Here is a 26,226-nt window from a genome sequence, read left to right on the forward strand (position 1 = left end):
AGTAAAGGTACAAGATGTATAAAGACCCAGAGGTGAAACAGCGTGATGCATTCAACCATGGGGACATAATTCAATATGGGGAAAGGGGACAATGGGGTGTGAGAATAAGAAGAATTAGAACTTCACAGGAAAGCAAGACCTAGGGTTGAACAGAGTTTGGAACTTAGCCCAAGGGCAGTCGGAGAGATCAGAAATGAGTGACATAAGTATATTTGAATTTTAAAAAAGATCAGCCTGGTCAGAATAGAGAAGGAATTAAATGGACACAGGCCTGGAGGCTGGGAGAAGTATTTGGATACTGTTGCAGTAATTTGATTCTGAGATTAGGGTGGCCAGAGCTTAGATGACCATAGTGTGAGCATACAAAGTTGACAGATATAAGAGACCGGGGAAGTAAATACAATGCGATGCAAGAAGGTTGAGTAAAGCTTGGTGATTGATGCAGGGGGGTAAGCGGGGTAGGAAAGAGGAAGTCATGGGTGAAGCATGTCTCTGGTTGGGTGAATACAGAGCACTTCTTTGAGAAAGGGAAGACTCACACAAGGGAAGATCTACCTGTGTGCATGTGTATGTACATGCAGGCATGTGCGTGTCTCTATGTGTGTGCGTGTGCGTATGTGTGTACACGTCTGTGTGTGTGTGCGTATGTGTCTGTATGTGTGCGGTATGTGTCTGTGTGTATTGCATGTGTGTTGGGAGGTGGGGTTAATGTGGAGCTTCAGGTGTCTACGGGATAGCCAATTAAAGATGCCCCCCTCAAGCAGCTGGGACAATTTTCGTAAAGCTGCGAAGATCTACATAATCCCTAACGTCATGAAAATGGATGACATCTCAGTGCAAGTGTATCCTTCATCCAAGAAAAAGCTGGAACTGCCACAGGAAAGCCAACATGTAAAGGGCAGGTTGAGGATGCAGTATCCACACAGAAGGCTGAGAAGAGGTAGCCAACACCATAACATGTTGTAGCAAACCCACAGAAGGTAAGGCCTGAAAGAGATCTGGTGATGAGGCCGCCTCTTAGTGGTCTTGGCATGGGCCATTTCAATAAAGTGTGCTTAACTGTTAAGAAAAGTAAAACCATTTGTTATACTGAATATTTCCAATTAAATTATGTCACTCATTTATTCTTCCATCCACTCATTATAGGACTTAATTCACTAATTGAAAACATGGAAATGGGGCATGGACTCAACTGTGTAGATAATCATCTAAGGAGCCTTCAACCAATATCCTTTACATATTTATATGCGCTTATATGTATTTACTAGAGGGGGGAGAACTGTTTTTCTATTAACAAAACATTCAAGCAATGGATTTATTCATGCATTTAATTACTGTTTATGAAAATAATACTTTTTAAAAGTCAAATAGTATAGAAAGACTTAACAAGAGACAGCAACTCCTGGCCCACACTTTCCTACTCTGGGCCCTCCTCCTCCTGTGTAGTGACTTTTAGTTCTATTGGTTTTCTTGTTATTTTATTTCAACTTTATTTTCTTAAATATATTGCTATTTTTTGATTTATTAATTTAAATATTATATGTTGCCTTCCCACAATGACAGATGAGGAATTACCTAGCTTGGACCCAGTCACATATGGCTCCAATTTTGGATAATTTACAATTTTGCTTAGGTTGGTTTTCAAAGTCCACATCTTTGTGTCTGATGTCAGTATCACCCTTTGCTGGTATCTTTCACTTGCGTATTTTCTCTAAGAGCCACTCTCCAAAAGCCCTCTGTCAGTATACCTTATTCAAGACCAGGTTTTCGCAACCTCAAAGGTACGGATATTCTGGTCCAGATAATTCTTTGTGTGCAGTGATGGGGGCGGGGGGCGACAGGGGGAAGGGAGGCTGTCCTCGGTCTTTAAAATATTTAGCAGCATCCTTCACTTCTATCCACTACATACCAGTAGCACTTCTCATCTTGACAACTAAGAATGTCTCCAGATATCACCAAATGTCCCCTGGGGGTTTGCAAATATGCCCAGTTGAGAACCATGGGTCTAGACTGGCTGGTCACTAGGACTTCTGCATATTTGTTATCCTGAAATTACCTTGCTTGTTCTGTGGTGGGTGACATTTCCTGGAGCCCATACCATTCTTTTTTAAATATGTCTTTCTTTGGGTGAAGTACATTGTAGCAGGAAGCCTCTATCATGGTCCCATGGGTTCCTGCCTCCTAGTCGTCACACCTTCATGTGACCTCCTCTCACATCATCAGCAGGGGTCCCTGCTGAATTCAGGTTCTGAAAAGAGTCCATTCTCTGTCTTAGGTACTCTCTCTTTTATGTATTTCTCTCTCCCTTTCTCTCTGTCTTTATCTCTTTTTCTCAACTTCTTGCCATCCCTTATCACTTTCTCTTGACTGACATGCTGTCTGTGAAGCCCTATGGAAAAGTCAAGAACAAATAACTGAAAGCCCCTGTCAACAGTGACAAGACAGAGCTAGGAAGCAGATTATCCAGTCCATTTGGACTACTGCAGGCCAAGGGGTGTGACCTCATGAGAGACCATGAGCCAGGAACATCCAACTAAGCCAATTCCAGATTCCTTGACCTCTCACAGAACTGTATAAAGGGGTACATTTTTGCTGTTATAAAGTGTTAAATTTGGGGCTGTTTTATTTATACAGCCTTAGATAACTAATACATGCATATCAAGTAGCATTTTTTTAATGTATATTTATTTTTGAAGGAGAGAGAGACAGAGTGTGAGCAGGGGAGGGGCAGAGAGAGAGAGGATGACACAGAATCTGAAGCAGGCTCCAGGCTCTGAGCTGTCAGCACAGAGCCCGATGAGGGGCTCGAACTCACAGACCATGAGATGATGGCCCGAGCCGAAGTCGGACACTTAACCAACTGAGCTACCCAGGTGCCCCGTATCTTAAGGTGTTTAGGGAGTCTTAAACAATGACTTGGAATACCTCTTCTCTTTTATGTATGAAATTGTTTGCATTGCTCCCTCACACATGACTAACAATTTGACTAAGTATAGCATTCCAGTTTGAACACCATTTTCCCTTAGGCTTGTGAAGATGCTTTTCCAACATCTTCAAACTTCCAGTGGTTTTGTTAAGAGATTCTTTGCTAGCTCGAGTCTGATCCTGTCTTTAGCAAAGTTAGGGTTGCCTTTGCTTTGGTGTGTGTCTTCTGGGCTGGAGAGGGAAGCAAACTTTTACAGCCGATTTCTTTCATTCTATAAAGTATTTTTCACTACATCTTTGCTAATGTTCTCTCCTCCTCTATTCTCCCTTTCTATAATTCCTTTTACGTAGTGAACATTATGTTTTGTTCTCTAATTTCCTCTTTTGTCTTCATATTGTCCACATTTCTGTATTTTTGTCCAACTCTCTGGGAGATTTCCCAAATGTTATCTTCCAATTTCTAGAATGTTCACAATTTGCTACATTTCCGAGAGTTCTTTCTTATTGTTTTACAGTTTCATTTTAAAGCATCATGTTCTTGTTTCATGGATTTATATATTCTCCTATCTTTCTGAAATACTAGATTTTGAATGCTTCTTCCCCCTCTTGCATTATCCCTGTTTTCTCCACTTATCTGTGTTTATTTACCTGATCCTTCTCTTTCATCATGGAGGTTTTATGGAAATGTCTGATGGTTGTGGTAAGTCATGGTCATCTGTTCACAATTGTGACTCAGAACTGCATACTGGATTGAAGATTCCATGTGCACGGGCTGAGTGTGTCAACAGGTGGGATTCTCTGATAAGTGACCATATCAGTAAATCATTCCTTTCAATGAGGACATCCCTAAAATTCTAGTTATCCACATATTTTTATTTTATTAGTTTTATTTATTTATTATGAGAGAGAGAGAGAGAGAGAGAGAGAGAGAGAACATGTGTGAGTAGGGAGAGGGACAGAGAGAGACAGAGAGAAAATCCCAAGCAAGCTCTGCATGCTGTCAGCACAAAGCCCAATGTGGGGTTCAAAGCCATGAATCATTATATCATGACCTGAGCCCAAATCAAGATTCAGATGTTTAATCAACAGAGCCACTCAGGTGCCCCATCACATATATTTTTCATGGGTCCGTTCAGTTCCTCGGTAGGGAAACCCTCTCATATCCTGCATGAAGACAGAAAGGCTTCACTGTAAGAGCTCTTGGAAAAAGGGACAAATGAGGCCCCAAGTGTACAAAATGCCATGTCATTTCTCTCTTTAACCCTGTCTCTTGATCTCACCCTCAGCTTTAGAAACTCTTGTTCAATTTCTATATGCTACCAAATGTCTGGTCTTCCCAAGGAACTTATCTTCCCAGATAAGGAAACTGGATTTAAGGTCAACAGTTCCCTGCAAAAACTTCTCGTTTTCTCCTGACTTCACGCCTCATGCCAGAATCCATGGTGTGCAGAACGGCCAGGCCTCAGCCTGTCCCATGACCCCTTCCCATTACCATGCCTTCGTAGTGACCTGGATCAAGCCAGCTTTCCTCCTCCATTGCTGTTCATCTTTTAAAAATGTATTCATATCTCTTACCCATCCTAAGCTCTATTCTGTTCTCTTTGTCTTTTTAAGTTCCTATCTTTATTTTTAATTTTTAAATTTGCTTATGTAATTGTAGAGGAGTCTAAGAAGAGAACAACAATAAACTTGTGCATCTATCCTCATGTTTACATAAAAGCACGCATTTATTATACGGGATTTTCCTGAAGCAGAAAAATTCTGTTGAGCCCTATTAATTACATTAAGATCACTTATTCCGAGAAACACACACTTACCCATGTGCTCTTTATGTCACATGACTATGACTGTCAAATTTAGCTGGCTGGACTTACTGCAGGAGCTCTAGCTGTACTGGGCAACTCGCATCACAGAATTTGGCATCAATAAAGAATGCTGGTTTATTTGTTTGTTTGTTTGTTTGTTTCCACTAGAGAGTCCTGTGGAAGTCAGGTGCATCAAAGTACAATTTGCCAAACAGAAGGAGCTATCTGGCACCCCTTCCACCAGCAGTGTATTTCCAAATATCCCACGGGGCTGTCCTCCGTCTCTACTGTGCCATCCTTTCTGTCTGGCCCATCATTTAAACAGAGTTTTGGAAGCACCACAGGGAGCGAATATGGCATTCCTGACACAGCACGCTCCCTCCACAAAAGTGAAAGCAAACACCAGAGAGAAAACAGCAGGTTCCATTTTGAGTCGTGCCCAGAACAATGAGAGGTCACAGAACAGAGTGGAACAGTTCACAGGCTAAAAAGAGACCAGCGGGGTTTGATTTTCAGCCTCACTGGTTCAATGCTGTGTCTTCTCGGACAAGTTACTTAATGTTTCCGTGCCTAAGTTTCTTCATCTGTAAAATGGGAAATGTTAGTACTAACTCCACAGCCGTTGTGAAACGGATTAAATGAACTAATTGTAAGACTAAAATCACTAAAACTACATCTTGGCACACATTAAGCACTTGGCAAGAATTAGCTGCTATCAGTTGCTTTTGGGCCGGGAGATCATGGAAGGAAAAAATGGGTGGTGGTAGAAATTGACTGGACTCCTCATAAGGCTGAAACCCTGCTCACCATGTCTCCAGTGCAGCTTTATAATAGGGGATTGGATTTCCAGGACCCTCATTTCTAAACTTTGAGAGGATAAGTTACTTATTAAAGTGGAAACACATCTCCAATAACTCTGAATGAAGAGAAATAATGATAATCCAAGGCCTACTTGCTTCACAAAAGGTAATTAACTGCACAGAGAACTGAATAAACCCAGAGCTTGGGCTTTCTGCTGACTGTTTCACATCTCAAGATGTAAGTATTTACAGATCAAGTGCTCTAAGAAGAATAAAAACATGTCTTTTCTCTGAGAAAAGCTTTCTTCACACAGACTTCAACTACTTTCTTAATCCTTAAGCCCCTAATTAGAGTTCTAGTCCAAAAGCTAACCATCCAGTTCCCCGGTCTCTCCAGCCCTGGCTTTAAAAAAATCAAGGTGGCTCAATCACCAGCCAGCGCTTTGCTCTGTTTTATAATAACCCTTCTTTGTATTTATCCCCAGATCTTTAATCTGAGTTCCTTCAAACCTTTTACTACAGGATTTTATTAATCCTCAACAACACTGCTGTGCAACCCTTGACCAATGCAATTATCCCAAATTTACAGATGAAGAAACTAAGGCACCAAGCGCACGCCTTTTCTCTTTTTACAAACAATGAAGCACAAGACCAGATAATTCTCTGGATTCTCACAGTACAGTTGTAAGCAACCAGCCTTGCTGGAAAAAAATAAACAGTTGCTCAATTCTTGGGAAATTTCTAAAAAGGTTTTTAAACTGGGAAAGTACAGAGATCTCAAAGGGCCGCAGAAAATAAAATAAAAGAATGCCAGCTCCCCAGAGCCCCAATGCCCAAACAACCCTGCCTCTCAAAAGTATGTCACAGGTGACAGAATGGAATCTCAGGAAGAACAGAATTAAGCATGCTAATAATTTATATTCATGCCCATATTTACTTGGATCATGATGGACTGAGAAGAAGTGTCCTCTGTCCCCCAATAGCCCCACTGTCATCTCATGGACTCTGGGGGACGTCCCCGACACTTGCAAGACATAATTCAATCCAAGAATACCAAGGCCAACTCTTTGCTGAGTACTCTGCTGGATGCTGACCTTACAAAGATGAATTGTACCTGGAACCCAATGTCGAGAATCTCCCCGATTCAATGACACCATATTTGTTCTTCTATTATGAGCACCTTGGACAGCATCTAGCACATGGGAGCTGTTGTGAACTGAATGTATGTGTTCCCCTCAATTCCATAGTTGAAGCCCTAATCCCCAGTGGGACTGTATTTGGAAAGAGAGCCTGTAAGAATGTCATTGCAGTTAAATGAGCTTCTAACGGTGGGACTTTGATCCAATAGGATGAGTGTCCTTTTCAGAGCACACTCCCTTTCTCTCTCAGGCACATAATACTAAGGAAAGGCCATGTGAACTCACAGTAAGAAAGGAGCCACCTACAACTCGATGAGGCAGCTCTCGCCAGACACCAACCCGGCTGGTGCATTGATCTCAGACTTCCAGTCTTCAGAACTGTGAGAAAATAAATTTCTGTAGATTAAACCACGCAGTCTGTGGTATTTTGTTGTGGCAGCCCTGGCAGATAAATGGAGGAGGTATTAAATAAATGTTTGCAGAGTTAATTGCATTTTGTATTTTTGGTTACCCTTAATTCCATACTAGTCTTTGATTATTGCTCTTCATGCAGGGGCTTAGAGCATTGACTCAGTAGCTCTGTTCTTCTTGTTTTGGCTTCCTCGATGCTGGCACTTGCCGTCCAGCCAGCTCCACAGCCAGGGTGTGAGGTGGGCGTTTCCAAGAGTTTGACTATGTCCCTCAGTTGTATCTTGCTGGGCCTGGTCATACAGTGAGTCCTGTGAATATGTCCTGCTTTTCAGTTATTTTATGTCTGTCTGCCTGTCTGTTTATCTTTATTTCAGAAACATCAGACAAGTTCCCCAAAGGTCTAGTTCAGAGGGTATCTGAGAAAGCCATTCTTAAAGTTTTCTTTTTCTTTTTTTTTCTTTTTGGTTTTCATACTTGTGTATATCAAAAGCAAATGTCTGTACCTAATGACAGCAGCTAAGGTGCAGGCTGGAGACCCTCTACCTCATCTTTTTCCTTCCTCAGGGTAATGTCACCTTGCTCCACCATTAGATGCTCTGCCTCTAAGCAATGGGCGATTTTCATGTCCTTTTCGGATGAGATTTTAATCTCTGTTATCCCCAATCCCACCTTCAACATTCATGTTCTGCCACCCAAGCACGCAAATAATTCATATTATGATTATCCATAAGAAAATACAATGTGTTTTGTACTTTACAGTCTATGAAGCACATCTTCTTACATTTTCTCATTTGAGCTTTGTCTTAGCCTGATCGAACTGCTATAACAAAATACTGTAGACCAGGTAGACCAACCAGCAGGAATGTATTTTCTCACAGTTCTGGATGGCAGCAAGATCAAGGTGACAGCCAGTTTAGTCGCTGGTGAAGACTTTCCTCCTGGTTTGCAGATGGCCACCTTCTCACTGTGTCCTCACATGGCAGAGAGAGACAGAGACAGACAGAAAACTCTGCTGCCTCGTCTTTTAAGGACACTAACCATAGCAGATTGGGGCTCTCCCCTTCTAACCTAAATTAACCTTAACTTCCTTCTCACTCAAAATACAAGGAATTGGGGCTTCAACATATGGATTTTAGAAGGACACAATCTTTTTTTTTTTCTAATTTTTTTAATGTTTATTTTTGAAAGAGAGAGACAGAGCATGAGTGGGAGAGGGGAAGAGAGAGAGGGAGACACAGAATCCAAAGCAGGCTCCAGGCTCTGAGCTGTCAGCACAGAGCCCGATGTAGGGCTCAAACGCATGAGTCATGAGATTGTGACCTGAGCTGAAGTCAGAGGCTTAACCCACTGAGCCACCTAGGCGCTCTGAAGGACACAATCTTCATGGACTTATGAGCATACCACAAAATAAGAAATCTACAACATTGGGCTGCCTGGGTGGCTCAGTCAGCTAAGCCCCCGACTCTTGATTTTGGTTCAGGTCACGGGATCAAGCCCTCATCAGGCTCCATGCTGAGCATGGAACCTGATTGAGATTCTTTCCTTGTCTGTCCGTCTCCCCTGCTTGCATACTATCTCACTCTCAAAATAATTAATAAACATTTAAAAAAGAGGGAGAGAGAGAAATCCACAACAAGGGAGAGAAGAAAAATAAGAAAGATGACCTAGATCCAGTTTTATTCATCATACCTCTATTTCTTCTCTCAGACCCCCACCTTGGTCAGTGGATTAACTGTCTGATACTAGAGATGCCATTTGTGCCTGCCCATATCTTTGACTTTCCTCTAAGAGGACACGAGGAGGAGGGATTCTTGACTGCCCCCTCAAGGTCATGGTGTGGCATAACCACATTAGTCTGAAATGGAGGAGAGCTGCCCAGCAGGACCTGGCTGGTATGTCCTCCCAGCAAGAGATTATTGGAAAGCCCAGAAATGATGGAAATGCACCAACCAAAACAGTCCTGCAGATATCAAAAGACTTTTGGGAATTTGAAGTTCAAAAGCAGCAAAGTGTTGCTTAACATAAGCCAGAGACTGAAGTGGTCATGGTCATGCTTTTGGAGGTATGCTTTTCTCAGGCTGTTTATTGGGGCTCCTGCTACTCTGAGGTACTCAGGTATATGCTGGTGTCACAAAGGGAGTGGTAGGAGGCAGAACTAAACTTTGAAAGTCTTCCACAAGAAAGCAGTGAGAAGCTGAGAGTAGTCTAGGGTCAAGCCAGCCCTGGCCAGCAGCTGTTGAAGTCTGTACTTTGAAGACGCTCCCTCTCTGGATTCCTCCTAATCCCTGTCTCCCTTGAGTCAGTCTGTTCAAAATGTAAAGTGTCCGGGTTCATCATTATTCCCTCCAAGGTGTGTGCAATCACAAATGCAGACAGTGAATCCTTATGAATGTATATGTTAAAAAAAAAAGTTGATAAAAAGGAAATGCTGAGGCAAAGTCAGACAAACCGTTTGGTGCCGGAGGGCAGCAGAACAGCCACCAGGGGAAGGTGACCTGGGGCCCTGTTTGGATGTTGTACTCAAATGATTTCACCACAGATTGATGGCCTTAGACTTAGCACATATTCTCAATTTGATTTTTTTATTTTTACTATCAAGGGGCCAAGAAGGACATGCAATGAAAGAGTAGGAAGGGGAAATGATTGGGGGGAAAAACATATATATATATGTTTCACATGCAATGGAAATAAAATGGAGACAATGAGAAACAGTCAAAGAAACCTCTCATTTTATTAAACAATGATCTAATGTCTGCCTAGAAAACACTTCTCTTTCATGGCCCAACTCAAGGCTCACTATCTCCAAGAAGCCTTTTGTTACCGTCCTTCCCTCATTCTATCTGGAACAGACTCTACCCCACATCTGTGGCACATTGTTTTCCTTGTTTGTTGTGCCTCTGTCCCCAGACTAGATCCTGGAAGGCAGAACAGGATCCTGTCTGAATCTGTCTCTCCTGTACATAAAATAGTACCTGCTCCCTGATAGATGCTCTGTGAATATTTATCAAATGACAAGTTTGAAGAACTCCATAGAACTGTGCAGGAGGTACAGCCATCCTTCAGTGAAATGCTGTGGAATTGAAATGTACACTCCCATTACCTTCTCTGGACCCTTTCCTCCTTCATCCGCCCCTTCTCTCCCAGCTGCCATTTCTCTGAGAAGTGGCCTTCTGCCCAAAGCTCCAGCCCATCAGACCACAAACACCCTCACTCTCCTAAGGTCTCCCTAAACCCAAATGCCTCCTTTTCTTTCTCTAATCTTCCATCCAAGAAATGAAAATTCTTTTCTTCCTTTAGGAAAAAGGACGTGTTTTCATTTGAAAAGACAGCAGCGGCTTAACCTGAATAAGTCTCTGGTTGGCGAAACTTCAAGAAAAATGATGAAGGGCATAGGAAGGATTCCAAACGTGCCAACCAAACCCCCGCCAGGGGGAGACTCAGAAGCATGACTTGGAGTCCCACTGCTCTTCTCTCCTCCAGCCCGAACACCCATATTAAATAGATTTGCAAGCCAAGGATTTTGTTCACTATTTACACAGTTTATCCACCCGTCTCCACTCCCTGGCTTCTTAACTCACAGTACTGAAACGGGGGGCCATTTTGTATGACATGGCCGTGGGCATTTTCTTCCTCCTGGGAAGAACAAAAAGGACTCCTTTTAACAATGATCTTCTCATCATGATTTCCACGAGATTCCCAGAGGTGTCTTAAATCAAAGAAAGGTGAAGAAACCTGTACTAACAGAAAACGCTTAACTTCATCCCAGAGAGGTGTGAGTCAGTCTTATAAAACCTTTCCACAGAAAGACTTTCCCTAGTTAACCCTTTCCTGTCTTTGTTCACTTAATTCTTTTTTTTTTTTTATAAGCTGTAGGTATTCTTACCATTAGTATTTTCAGAAGTTATATTTCTCACTGAAGTCTATCAAAGTCTTAGTAAAAGTATCCCTAGCTCCTCACTAAGCAGGGTCCCCATTTGACTCCCTGGAAGTTAGGTCAGCGGCCTGATACCGTGAGCATACTGGGAACAAGTTGTACCAATACCAAGTTTTAATTCCTCATAGAAGTATTTCAAAGGCTTCAAACACGGCCCCAGCAGAAAGAAATATAAATGTAAGACTACACAGGAAGGGAACAGAGAATAACAAAATCTCAGACTTGGAAAGGAACTCAGAGGTTCTTTTTCTCCCTCATCCACTGCCAGAATTCTTCTTATGGTTTCTCCAACAAATTGTCATTTAATTACTGTCTGAAGACCTCTGATGGCAAGGGATTCACTCTTGCTCAAGGCATTTGCCCTATTATATAACCCCTGAATTCCTAGGAGATTCATTCTCAAAGTTAGACAATATCTAACTTGTAGTTAGGTTGCCTGAGAAATCTGGACAACTTCATTCTCTCATGTACCTGGACTGTCCATCAAAAACTGTAAGGCAGTTTCGAGTCTCTCTTTTTCCTTATGGTGTTTAGACAGCACTGCATCCTGTTTATTTTTCTTGCTCTCCACAGTTCCTGATACTGTGCAGTGGAGAATGGGTGGAAGAATTAATGAATGGGGATATATCTCAGCTGTGTCTCTGTAGGACAAGGAGATGGCAGGAAGTGCCCAGGGTCCTAAATCATGGACTGTCCAGTGTGACAAGAGTTCCTACAGCAATGGGGGAGGTGGTTCTGAAGCAGTGAGGAGAGTGGGGGCATTCCATGACTAGTCCCTGCCTGGCCACTCATCTCTCTTGAAGCCTGAACTTTTAGTCTCTCCCTGAGACCTAAGCTTAAAACAAACAAACAAACAAACAAACAAGGCACAAGTATCTCCTTGCAATTAGCCAGGGCTTAAAGAACATAAATGCCCATAGGGTCCAGTAGAGCTTTCACGGAAGTGAGGCTTTAGAGTTTAAGAAAATAAGTGATCAGACAGAATTCAAGCATGCCCTCCTAATGAAATAAATTCAATTTATTTAAAGCACATTGTTTCAAAAAATAAATTAACACTCTTCATTTAGAGCTTACGGTTAAGGACATAAAGTATGCTACCAGACTCCAGGAGGGAAGACTGAATTATAGCTCTTTTACTTACTTGCTGTGAGATTTTAAGCAAGTTATTTAATCTCTGTATGCCTTAGTTGCTGGAACTATGAGATTAATACCGCCAATAACATTGGATTATCATAAGAATTAAGAGCTGTGTACATTAATTAGAATGGTGTCCAGAATGTGTGTGTGTGTGGAGAGAGAGAAGGAGAGTATGTGGGGTAGTATTTATGTAATCAGATATACTTATTCCTGTTACGCACTGTCTATATCCACAGATACAACCTGGCAGGTACAAATGGGACATGGAACCACACATAAGAGATGCTTTGCAGAAAACTTGCATCTCACTGCTCTGTAACTAACTTACTGTAGTCTAGCCACATCACAGCAGGATCGTCTAGCTTAGAGGAAAGATGGCGGGGCTGATTATCAGGAGATCTGGCCTCTGGTCTCAGCCGTGTCCTGAGTTATCTGCCTGGCCTAAGTTAATCAGTTAATCTATGCCTCAGCATCCTCAGCCAGCCTTATTCACCTCACAGAGACATTATGGGGGCAAAGTTTAAGAACTGACATGTTAATATAATGGTTCTAATCATACAAAGGTCTGCTGACTAATAAGAGGTCTAATAACCCATAATGGTTCTTTTCTCTCTTACAGGCTCTTCAAGATCAGATAGCCTTGGAGTGGTCAGTCACCACCCAGGCTCTCTCTCTCTCTCTCTCTCTCTTTTTTCTTCCCTTGCATTTGCTCTTAGAATAAAATTGTCAGTGGGACGCTGTCATTCTTAATGTACTTCAGGCCTGATTCAACTCGCTCGCCACCAGGTTTGATCTTTGTGTGAGGCTCACACATCATTCTTTACTTTCAGTGTCATAAATCGTCAGAAAGCAAGATGAAGCAAAGAAGAAGACCTCCTACCACTCTCCCACTTCCAAAAAAATATATATACAGAGAGCAAGAGAAATCGGTCTAAGGTTGAGAGTGGTCAGAGTATGGCTGCATATTCCAATGGCCTTCTATGGCCTCAGCACAGTCCATCTCAGGGATGGTTCTAAAGCCCAGCCTCCTCTCATTACACTGGCAAATTACAAGAGGAGAAAGAACATTTTCTTAATCATGGGAATGTGTTCTTTGAGATCAGACTACTGGGATGGCCACATCTTTGCCCTCATGACCAGTTCTAATACTTGTTCCATCCCCTAGGATTCTGATCTCACATGATCTTGACCAGGACCACAAGTCCTGCTCAGTGGTGGCTGGAATTACGTAGTGAGAAAACCTGACTTCTCCTAAGCACTGTCAGACTTGGTGTCCTTCAACATCCCTTGCATCAAGTGCGTTCCAGCCCCTATACCCTTCTAATCTTTGCAGATTCCATTTTGTGTACATTCTCTTCAAAGTCTGATCCTCAGCACCAAGCCCCGTATTCCACAATGTTTTGACTCACATCTACAACTTCTCTCCAAGACCTAGGCAATCGACTTCTAGGCATACGGCCTGCATTTATGCCAGTTGTTTTAACGGCCCCCAGTAAAGGAGACTGCAGCAAAGATGACACGATATATGTGATGAGTGTCCTTCCGAAATTCAGATATGCTTATGATCTTCTCCTTTGCACTTAATGGACTCCAGCACAGAATAAATAATAAAGAATTACTGCGACACAGTTGAGGCAAATCAAAGTCAACGCATTTGAGACTTCAGCAATGAATTGACACTGGCCCTGAATACCAATTGCAAGTCATAAAGGTAAAGTACAATCAAGGCTTTGGCTGGAGCTCTGGCATTAAGCTGCCCAGGTGGGACCAAATTTAAGTTGAAATTCTGCAGCGTTCTGGAGGGCATGCACTGTCCCTCAGCCCAACATGACACTTTGTCAGGCTTCATGCTGTCAGTACTCACCATTCCTGCACAGCAGGACGGCCAGGGAATCCTGAGAAGATGAATTGATGTAGAGCAAGAGGCTGGGCGCCTGAGCTGTCACAAAGCTAAATGCAATATTTTCCTTGGATGGAGCCGCATCTGTGTAAATCGCCGAGGATGAGAGGCTTATATTTTTGGTCACCGGGTAGGGTTCTTGAAACATATAAGTAACTGAAGTGCCAGCCTCAAAAACAGCAGAAACCTCTGAAACATAGAAGAGGGGAATGCACACATTGCCACATTTAGTCGATTATTCAGGCTAGCAATAACTGTTTATTGTTTGCTAAGCAACAAGCACTATGTGAGGTTTTTTTTTTTTTTTTACCTGAATTATACAATACGCTTCCCACAATAAGTTCGAAGTGACAGAAGTCATTACTCTTATTTACAAATGAGAAACACGAGGCTGCAGAGGTTAAGCACCTTGAACAAGGTTGCATAGCTTTAAAAAAGAGAGCTGAGATTTGCAACCTGGAGTTTAGTTCCAGCTTAACATACATTTGCGGTATAACTACCATGTGCCAGGCGGATTTCTCGAGAAGCAAAGATAAACCGTCCCTGCCGCCAGCACCGTAGTGATAAATTTTATTGCGACCTTCCTCGTTTCAAAACTGAGGTTCTAACTGTTCCAGCTAGTGCTTTTCTGGTGTGTTAGGAGGATTGTGAGTGGGTTCTAAGTTACTGAGAATAGGACACTGGAGGAGGCTCTGCAGTAACCCTCTACGGTGTTGGATAAAACGTGAGGATCCATGGAAACAGAAGAGAGAGAATCCATGGAACTAGTAGAAAAGGCATGGGTATTCAACCCTTGGACTTCATTTTTTGGGATGTCTAGGAATTGACATTCGAGTCCAAAAAGAGCCAAGACTTGAGCAAACAGGGCTTCCTATGGGAAACAATTCCTATAGCATTGCACGTTGGATGGAGTTCCGCCGCCACCATGGAGAAAGGCAGCATCTACAAATTTATGACATTCAATTAGCAGGAATGTGCAAGTCACCCACATTCCCTCTATAATATGCTTACTCCAACTGTTACCACTTTAGTTTGGTGGAACTGGCACAGGATTTGGCTTCAGCCCTGAGTCTGGGCTGGATCAATTTCATACTAGCTGTGTGGTCCCAGGCAAGCTAGTGAATCCTGTGGAGACTGTTTTGGCATCTGGTGGATGGGAAGCGTAACACTTACGTCAACTATATTTCTCAGTGGATAAATGAGATACTGTGTGTAGAGCGCTTCTAACAGTTAGCCACTACAGTGTGAACTTACAGACTTTCCATATTAGAAGAGACTTCAACCTGAACCCATCCCAATTTCCTTCACAAACTGTTTATTGACTGCATACCCAACCCAATGCCGAAATATTTTCTTTCTTTTTTTAAATTTTCATGTGTATTTGTTTATTTTTGAGAGAGAGAGACAAAGCACAAGCAGGGGAAGGGCAGAGAGACAGGGAGAGAGAGAATCCCAAGCAGTCTCGGCCTTGTCAGCATAGAGCCCCATGCGGGGCTCAAACTCACGAACCCCAGTGAGATAATGACCTGAGCCGAAACCAAGGGTCAGATGCCACACTGACTGAGACACCCAGGTGCCCTGAGATATTCTTTTCTTTCAATCAAGGCTGCTCGTAAGTTCTCTTTCAATGTTACTGCTATAGAGTAATACACTATCAAGGCACAGAGGAAAGGTTCCTTTTAGAACAACATAGCTCAGATCTTGCAGCAAACCTTTACCATAAAGATAGCACAATAAACATGAACCCATATTGGCGTGATTGATTTCTTTTTTTTCCTGAATGATATGTGGAATTCACCTAATTCTCCATGAAATTTCTTGATTGAGTTGGTGGCACCTAGAACATAATCAAACCTGGCTTTCCCTTCCTAATTTCATTGCAAATTTGTTCTACCTTTGTGAAAATTCTATAACAGTCTGTAACAGTGCCAAAAAATTAAAGTTGCATATTTATGCATATTGGTGGCAGATTGGGAATACCAGTTCATTTTGACTAAAGGTTCAGAGAAAGTGTTCTGCATTTATCATTCAGGTTACAACATCCGTACTCCTGATTACAAAGATATGCAGCAGAGACTTGTGACAGAGAGGATTCCGGTTAATCATCAGCTTGATTCAAGCACTTTCCTTGAGTGAATTTCCTTGGGGATGCTTGGCCTGCATTTTGAGCTACTATCTCCTCGTTAACAGAATAATGGCTTTTATTTGATGTTGTGTGTGTGTTCAAATATAACTATAATTCAGAGCATTCTGTTATGAATAGCATATTAGATGTGGGCATATACAGATTTCATTTTTTCCTTATACTTAGGACAGGAAATTACAATGTAAAGCATTTTTAAACTAGAAGTGTCCTACCAAATTTCTGTCTTCCCTTCTCCCCTAACCCCAGATCTAATTATTCTTAATGTTTAATTATTTTAATGTTTAATATTTAGATACTGTCACTTTCAACATAAAACTTCCTTCAGCAAAACACTGGATTCTATTATTCTCTAAGTTTCTTGTATTTTATAGTCTAAGATTTTAAGTTCCCTGAGTGATTTATCTGAACACACAAAACCACTGGTCTAATTGGAAGAAACATTTTAACTAGATGTGATCATCTAAAACTATGCTGATTACATTCTGAGAAGAAAGCTCATGCATCAAACAAAACAAAACAAACTACAATGAGAGGTAGCCTAGAGTCTGATGTGTGTGTGACAGAGATGGTGATTCCCAGGGCTGCATGTCTCTATGGTCAGAGTAGCCTAATCAGACGGGAAAGAGGAGCTCCACACTGACCAGGAGTAAAGTGTTGAGTGAATTATAAGAAACAGCCGGGAAACATGGTGGCACTGCAGAGAATATATCTCTGAGCCAGCTGTGGAGTCTGACGGACTGGGAGCTTGGAACCTGGCTGTGCCCCTTCTCCAACAATCTCATGGGATCCCCCTCAACCTCAGTTCAAAACGTCACCTACAAAGAGGGGTGGAGTTAATCTTGTGGTGGGTAGAACAACTGAAAGACATTGTGTAAAAGCAGGACACATGGTAGGAACTCAATGGACAATAGTTGCTCTCAATAATAGGGACACAACTTAGGATGAGTATAAAGGTAATGAGTAAGCCAGTGATTACCTAGAAATTAATCAAGCTGTCATTAATTTGGCAAAACATCCAACTAAAAATAAATGATAAAATTGGCAATTTGAATGGTGAGTGTATATTTCGTAATATTAGACATGTTTAATTTTTCTTATTGCAATGATCCTGTGGATCTGTGTTTTTAATAAGCTCTTATCTTTTAGCAATACATATTGTAATATTTATAGACAAAATGATGTGATATTTGAAGTTTGTTTGAAATAATAAAGGAGGAGGAGGAGAGGATGTGAGTGTATAGATGAAATAAAAATGGCCATGAGTTGGTCATTTTTGAAGCTAAATAATGGATGCATGAGGGTTCTGAAACTTCTCCCTATTATCATACAGAATTGGTTTTTTTTGTAATAAAAAGTAAAAAAAAGAAAGATATGTTGGCAGGAAGGTAAATAATAAATAATTTTTCAACAGGTTTTTGGCAATTGGAAAAGAGTACCTAAATATGCATACTATTTTTTCACTGAAATTCTATTATGGAGAAAAAAATCAATACATGTGTTTATCACAGCATTATTTTTGTGCAAAAATTGGAGCAATCTAAAATTCCAAGACAATAATAAGAGCAAGCGCTCTGTAGGACTTTATTTGCCAGGCATTATCCCAAATGCTTTGTGAAGTGCTCGTTAAAATGTTCACCACAATCCTTTGTAAAGGATTTTTGAATTTTCTAATTTTTTGGATGAGGAAACCAAGAAATTGGGAGGCGAGTTACACAACCAATGCCACACACTGTAGACTGTAGAGGAGCTAGAAGCTGAATTTAGGCAGATCAAGTGCCAGATTGCAGAATGGCACCACTGTTGCTAAGCTAAATTGCCCTGGGGATAGAATGGGTGACACGAGCAGAGGCAACCCCACCAGATGAAATATACTGCAGTCATTAAAACTGATGAATTATATAGAAATGTGTATAAAATGAAATAAAGAAAATTTAGGCATAAAATGTAGATATGAAATGCAGAATTACAGCAGCTAGGTTAAATGCAAAGAAAAGAGCTAGAAGAAAATCAGATTTTCTTTTTAATGCTTGTCTTTGAGGAATTAGATTTTTTATTTTTCTGGATTTCCAAATATATTTCCAGGTAAATTTCCAAATATATTGTCTAACTTTTTAATTGGAAAAAAAATGACAACAGTATGACAGTTATACCTAGATTCTTCATACAATAGTGGGGGTTGAGGGGGGCTAAAGACAAGCACACATATATAAATGGTGTTAGAATAGTTGGATATCCATGGGCAAAAGAATTAAATTGAACCCCTGCCTTACACCAGCTACAAAAATTAATTCAAACTGGATCAAGCTATAAAAACTCTTAGAGGAAACCACAGACATAAGTCTTCATGAGATTCAGTTAGGCAATGATTTGTTAGACATAATACCAAACACAATTAACTAAAATAAAACAATAAGAAGAACTGTATGGTATGAAAATGAAAAACTTTTGTGCTTCACAAGGTATAATGGAGAAAATGAAAATGGGGGAAAATATTTACAAAGCATATATCTAATGTGAGAATTGTAATCAGAATATGCAATCAATTCCTGCAACTAAAAAAGAAAAAGAAAAATAGCTCAATCAAAAAACAAGCAAAAATTTAAATTAATGTATCACCAAAAAAGGTATACAGTCAATAAGAACATGAAAGATGTTCAGTGTTATTTGTCATCAGTGAAATGAAAGTCAAAACCACAATGGGATACCATTTCACACATTCACAGTAACATGTCTGTTATTAAAAAGGCAGATAATTACAAGTGTTGGTGAGGATGTGGAGAGATTGGAATCCTTGTACTTTGCTGGTGAGAATGTAAAATGGAGCAGCCACTTTGAAAATAGTTTGCCAGTTTCCTCAAAAAATTAAACATACAATTACCATATGACACAGTAATTCTACTTCTAGGTATATGCCCAAGAGAACAGAAAATATAAGTCCACACAAAAACATATATATGAATGTTAATAGCATTATTTATATTAGCCAAATAAATGGAAACATCCCAATGGCCACCGAGTGATGAACAGATATATATGTGTGTGTGTGTGTGTGTGTGTGTGTGTGTGTGTGTGTGTGTGTTGGATCCATATAATGGCATAAAATACTCTTTGGAAACAAAAAAGGAACAAAATACTAAAAAATGCAACAGCATGGATGAATCTTAGAAACATGCTAAGTGAAAGAATCTAGACACAAAAAGGCTAGTGGTTCCATTTATCTAAAATGTCCAGATAGATAAGTAAATCAGTTGTTTTTTAGGGACAGTGGGGAAAGGTGAATGAGAGGTAGCTACTAATGGCTATAATATTTATTTTAGGGTGATAAAAATATTCTGAAATTAAATAATGGTGATGGCTATGCAACTTTGTGAATATGCTAAAAATCACTTCATTATACAATTTAAAACAGTGGATTTTAGGGTATTAAAATTACATCTCAATTAAAAAAAGAGAGAGAGGGGCGCCTGGGTGGCTCAGTCGGCTAAGTGTTGACTTCAGCTCAGATCATGATCTTGCGGTTTGTGAGTTAGAGCCCCATGTTGGGCTCTGTGCAGACAGCTCAGAGCCTGGAGCCTGCTTCAGATTCTATGTCTCCCTCTCTCTGCCCCTTCCCCAGCTAACACTCTGTCTCTCTCTCTCTCTCTCTCTCTCAAAAATAAATAAACATTAAAAAAAAGACACACACACACACAAAGCTGAAAATAATATTTGAATCCTAATACTATATTCCTATACAGAATGAAATTAGGGTTTTTAAAGAGAAAAAAGAAACCAAAAAGTGCTGGATGGATCTTCAGCTCTGACATTTATTAGCAAGTCATCAAAACGCCATGAACTTCAATGTTCCCAATATATTAAATGTGGATGTTAATATCCTCCCCACTAGGCTGGTCATAAGGAATGTATGTTGCAGTCAATAACTACTAACTAATCTCAAGATTATTGTTACTTTGTACTATCATCAGAAACAGGAAGTGGAGCAATGGATTATGGTTCTGGCCCAGGCATTGGTAACTCCACCCCACATATTTCCAGTATCTGCACCCCCTAAGTTACACATGCCCTACTAGTTAATAACATAGAAAAGCACCCTTGTTCAGGATCATCACATAGCTAATGGCTCCCATGGTACACTTCCCTAGGCAATTGGTGTGGCTAGAAGACTAGGTTAAAAGGTTTCTTCTACACACTATGCAGGTACTGAATATAAAGGGAATCATTTCCTTAGATTTATGAGAAAGGGGTGAAAGTCTGGGGCTGTGAAATATGAAGCAAGCTGAAAAGGCTAAGCACATATTTGTCTATTTTGCTTATAGATCAAAGTAAAAAATGGGGAAAGAACACAGGCTATTTCAATATATGCAGCAAAAAGATATGGGGATAGGGACAGAAGATACTTAATCAGAGTTGTTTCAGGGGAAAGAAAAAGCCAATGAAAAATTAGGCTAAATTTAGAACAATATGATCTATGAGATGTCTGACCAATGTCTCTGGAGAAATATAGAACAACACTGTTCTTTTTTTTTTCTTTCTTTTTCTTTTTTTTAAATTTAATTTAATTTTATTTTTTTTAATATATGAAATTTATTGTCAAATTGGTTTCCATACAACACCCAGTGCTCATCCCAAAAGGTGCCCTCCTCAATACCCATCACCCACCCTCCCCTCCCTCCCACCCCCCATCAACCCTCAGTTTGTTCTCAGTTTTTAACAGTCTCCTATGCTTTGGCTCTCTCCCACTCTAACCTCTTTTTTTTTTTTTTCCTTCCCCTCCCCCATGGGTTTTTGTTAAGTTTCTCAGGATCCACATAAGAGTGAAACCATATGGTATCTGCACAGCAAAGGAAACAACCAACAAAACTAAAAGGCAACCAACGGAATGGGAAAAGATATTTGCAAATGACATATCGGACAAAGGGCTAGTATCCAAAATCTATAAAGAGCTCACCAAACTCCACACCCGAAAAACAAATAACCCAGTGAAGAAATGGGCAGAAAACATGAATAGACACTTCTCTAAAGAAGACATCCGGATGGCCAACAGGCACATGAAAAGATGTTCAACGTCGCTCCTTATCAGGGAAATACAAATCAAAACCACACTCAGATATCACCTCACACCAGTCAGAGTGGCCAAAATGAACAAATCAGGAGACTATAGATGCTGGAGAGGATGTGGAGAAACGGGAACCCTCTTGCACTGTTGGTGGGAATGCAAACTGGTGCAGCCGCTCTGGAAAGCAGTGTGGAGGTTCCTCAGAAAATTAAAAATAGACCTACCCTATGACCCAGCAATAGCACTGCTAGGAATTTACCCAAGGGATACAGGAGTACTGATGCATAGGGGCACTTGTACCCCAATGTTTACAGCAGCTCTCTCAACAATAGCCAAATTATGGAAAGAGCCTAAATGTCCATCAGCTGATGAATGGATAAAGAAATTGTGGTTTATATACACAATGGAATACTACATGGCAATGAGAAAAAATGAAATATGGCCTTTTGTAGCAACGTGGATGGAACTGGAGAGTGTGATGCTAAGTGAAATAAGCCATACAGAGAAAGACAGATACCATAGGGTTTTTTTTTTTCTTTCAAAACATACAACTTGGATATAGATCCTGTAAAACAATGCTAGTATACCTTTGTAACTAGGCCTGGTGGTGTTTACTCTGTATTTGCTTCTTCTGGGACTAGACTAAGGGTGGCATTTAAGGTTTTTTTTTTAGGGGAAGTTAATCAGAGACCTCACTCAGGGTGAAAATCCAGTGGTGTCTTTGTGTCTCTTAGCACATTAAATACCTACTGGGATGGGACCACTTTATGTCAAGTTCATGAAGGAAGGGCCCAACACACTGTTGGCCCTAAAGTTTGTACCATTATTTTTTCCCCCAACAAATACAATGGTTCTCAACAATAATAAGCAAGTAATTCAATCTGACTGGGGAGAGGGCCAGTGTGAACGATGAAGAGCTTAAATTACAGAGTCCTTCAAAGGGAACACTGAGTGCTCCTCTCTTCTCCATTGTTTTTAAGTTCCACAGGAAATTGGACTAAATAAAGCACTGTTTGGTAGAGGTGTTTGTGAAATGAGTTTTAATGAATTGGCAAGAATTGTGTATAATTGCCATCATTGTTTATATGTAAATGGTGTTTCAAAGTAATTGAAACATTTTAATAGCTTAAATGCTGCTCTTGAAATATTGTGGACATTATTTGTTCAACAAACTTTTTTCTTTCTATCAATAAAATAAACTTTACAATCTTGTGAATATTGGTAGGAGACCTAATCTTTTGCCTTTGTGTTTGAAAAAATACTAAGTGTTTATACTGAATAATCCCATTTTATAGTTTGTAGAGTTATCTTGAATTTTTCTAGAGAATTTACACCATGATCATCACTCCTCGTTCAAAGTATACATCCATCACGGTTAGTTTTGCCAATGCAATGAAATAATAAGATTAGGAGGGGATATAGAAAGACACCGGGGCAGGGATTTTGATCTCTGTGTTTCATTCCCAGACCCTTGATGAACTAAATGTGAGTTTCCAGGCAAGGCTTTTAAAGCTTCAGACCGTACTCACATCATCTGCAGAATAGGGAGATTTTACTAGATGTATGCTATTGATTTTACTAGATGTATGCTAGATGTCTATTCACTTACCTATAAGCTCTCTATTTGTAAAAAATGCTTTAAAATGACTTTAAGCCTCCTTGAGACACTTCCAGGGGTAGATTCTATAATTCTGTGATTACACGTGTGGGCTAAGGAACTGGAACTGGGAAGATCAGTGCACCCCTGGCAATCTGGCTGATACAACAGAAATGAGAGTCCACTTCTCCCAGGCCTCAGCTGGCCCCTGGGCCAAGGAGACATGTTACGCTGTTACTATCTATCCAGTTCAACTGTACTGCCAATGTCAACACACAATGAGATGGGTATATGTAATTGTGTTGAGGAGTTACACAGAGTCTTTAAACAGAGTGAAACTGAAGAAGATAAATGATCGCTTGGGAACTGACTGAGGGCATGAATTGACCATGGCTTGGAGGCACTAGAATACAACACGGGAAAAACAGAGGTGCCTATTGTACCTTTTTTGCAAAAGGGCCCTTCATATGGTGAATTGGTGCAATCGCACGAGTACCCACTGTACTTCTCCACGCACTTGCCCCCGTTGTGGCAGATGCTACCATAAGTGCTACAATGGCCCGGGCATCCCGGCCGGACTCCAGACGTGACCTTGGCCCTCTCCTCCAGGTCCAACTTCTGCCCATTCAAGTGTAATGAGCGTATGCATCCTAGGAAGCCTTTCTGTCTTGATGATGTTCCCCCTAAGCAGTGAAAAATAAAAGAAAAAAAAAAGTAAGGTATCATACCATTCAATGTTTTAGGTTTAATAGCGAGATACTCATAACAGTTATGTGTCGTTCTGTTGTCCTGCTGTGTTGAACTTTTCAATTATAGCTTCAGGTGAGAATTAGGAATTCAAACAGCATGTGCAAAATGCATTGCATGTCTCTCCAGGCCGGGAAGAAGCTCACCCCAACTCAAGAAAAAAAAAAAAAAAGAGAGAGAAGAAAGAAAGAAAGAAAAAATAATATGCTTCACATGGAATCCTGTACCTTACATGTTTCAGACAGAAACTTTCGATCACCATGTTCCTTGCAAATGAAATAAAATGTGTTCTTTTTTTTTTTTTTTTTAATTTTTTTTTCAACGTTTATTTATTTTTGGGACAGAGAGAGACAGAGCATGAACGGGGGAGGGGCAGAGAGAGAGGGAGACACAGAATCGGAAACAGGCTCCAGGCTCTGAGCCATCAGCCCAGAGCCTGACGCGGGGCTCGAACTCACGGACCGTGAGATCGTGACCTGGCTGAAGTCGGACGCTTAACCGACTGCGCCACCCAGGCGCCCCAATAAAATGTGTTCTGATGTAGTCTCCAGCAGACTTTTGTCTGAAGTAGAATGCACAAGGGAGATTGTCCCTTCGGACAAAGTGAGAAGCAAGCTGTTAGGCACATGAAGTTAGAACATGGGAACAAGTCTTGCATGGCTCCTGTAGTGCGATGCGAGCCCTGGAAGGAGGGCGGGCTTTGGGACACAGACATGGAGTCATACTCCAGGTCACTAGCTGATTAGCCACATTGACCACTGGATGACCTCATCTTAGCTACTTGATCTGTAAAATAATAATAAGTCTGTTTAGTGTATTTTCGTAAAGCTTAGTTAAGATCGTGGAATGCAGTATGTGCTCAATCATTACTCTTTTCTATGCCTTCTCCTGAGCCCTTACAATGACTGGAACCAGTAGGTCATTTATATGTATGTGTATATATAAAGAGAGACAGCACTATCCTAGCACTTACCTCCAAATTATTATTTGGAAGAGAAATTTCTCCTTCTGGAATACAGAACCGGATTATAACCCAACTTTTCTGCTGTGGGTACATCCTGAAGTTATCAGAGAGATTCACAATGCTCTTTGCAAATTATTTAAGAATGGAGTAGATTCCAAGTGACAGAGGATTTTGTTACCATTGGGAACCCAGGACTCTACTATCCCAAACCTCAGATATCAGAAAAATGTGAACAGAGAGACAATAAGCCAAGAAATTAAACTAAATCTCATCAGGAGATATTTATTTTTAATTTTTTAATGTTTATTTGTTTTTGAGAGAGAGAAAGACAGAGCATGAGCAGGGGGAGGGGGATGGGCAGAGACAGAGGCAGAGGGGGGTGGGAGACACAGAAACTGAAGCAGGCTCTGGGCTCTGAGTGGTCAGCACAGAGCCTGATGCAGGGCTTGAACTCATGAACTGGGAGATCATGACCTGAGTGGAGGTCAAATGCTCAACTGACTGAGCCACGCAGGCACCCCCACGCCCCCCAATCAGGATATATTTATTTATTTGGTGCTTGGAATCATGGGAAATCCCAGAGAAGACACGGGCCCAGACTGCCTTTAAAAACAAAAGTTCTAGTCCAAATTCAACACTGTGGCCTCAAGTCCACACACATGAATAAAGGGAGGATACACTTAGGTCTTCAAGGTCTACAAAGTGTACTAACAGAGAGAAAAAAAAAATAATAGGAGCAGGACCAATTTATCATTTATTTTCTGTATCCATCAACTCTCCTTTCTGAGCCCCATTCATTTCTAGTCCTACAATCCTATTAAATCTTGGTCTAGCAAATGCCCACATAAAAATATATTCCCACCAGGGTGGATACAGATGAGAATTCCAAATGTGTCATCTCAGAAGAGGAATATAGATGCTAAAGCAAGAAACAAAGCGGTAACTTGAAGAAATAAGTCAGGTAACCTAAAATTTCCTGGCATCCGTCAGCCTGGCAGGCTGGACAAGGAAATAATTGGAAATGGGGATGATGGGAAGGTACCGTGGGGTTAAGGGGGTTTTGTGCCTTCCCTGAATCACACCAGGCCTACAGACACATCAATATGTGTACGGCAGTCACTGGCTGCATCCACAGACAGACATAACGTTGCTAAAGGATTAATCGAGTCTTTTATTCTGAAATAATGGTGAAACTCTACTGTATTTTCAGTTCTGATAAGCGATACCCAAAGAGGGCCAGGAGGTCAAACCCAAATTGCATTCTCCTGCCTGTCTCAATTTGAGGGAGTAAATCTCCTTTCAACCGCAAGATAAATCAATTATAAATACAAGCAGATCATAAAGGAAGGCTCATTATTTCTTTCCCAGAGATTGTACAGAATAAAGAGGGGAGGATTGATGTAGTCAACCATTTTGCCTCCCCCCTCCCACCCCTTATTTTGTAGTTACTCTCTGCAGTAGATTTGAATAACTCTTCATACATCTTGTTAGGGGCATTTTGCTTCTAGCAGAGGTGGAAATGCAAGACCTATTGCACATTTTCTCGTGTGTGACTTAGTCAACAAGTTTATAAATGGAGACAAGAGTGGCTGGGGCGGTTTCTCTGGCAGAAATGTGCTCCTTGAGGGTTGAGACATATGGAACATAGAGAGAATGACCTAAAAC

The 26,226-nt window shown here is 40.9% G+C and overlaps 1 protein-coding gene across 2 annotated transcripts in view; it reads right to left on the reverse strand.

Moving 5' to 3' along the window:
• CNTNAP5 (contactin associated protein family member 5) overlaps window positions 1-26,226 on the reverse strand; it is a 798,355-nt gene that overhangs the window by 81,058 nt on the left and 691,071 nt on the right. For both annotated transcript variants that reach the window (XM_030326880.1, XM_030326879.1), the window contains exons 18-19: window positions 23,294-23,533; window positions 14,016-14,240 (exon numbers count right to left, since the gene is read on the reverse strand). In XM_030326880.1, the coding sequence (XP_030182740.1) occupies window positions 14,016-14,240; window positions 23,294-23,533 (465 nt within the window). The remainder of the gene's footprint in view (window positions 1-14,015; window positions 14,241-23,293; window positions 23,534-26,226) is intronic.

This window comes from Lynx canadensis, chromosome C1 (assembly GCF_007474595.2).
Source record: "Lynx canadensis isolate LIC74 chromosome C1, mLynCan4.pri.v2, whole genome shotgun sequence".
NCBI lineage: Eukaryota > Metazoa > Chordata > Mammalia > Carnivora > Felidae > Lynx > Lynx canadensis.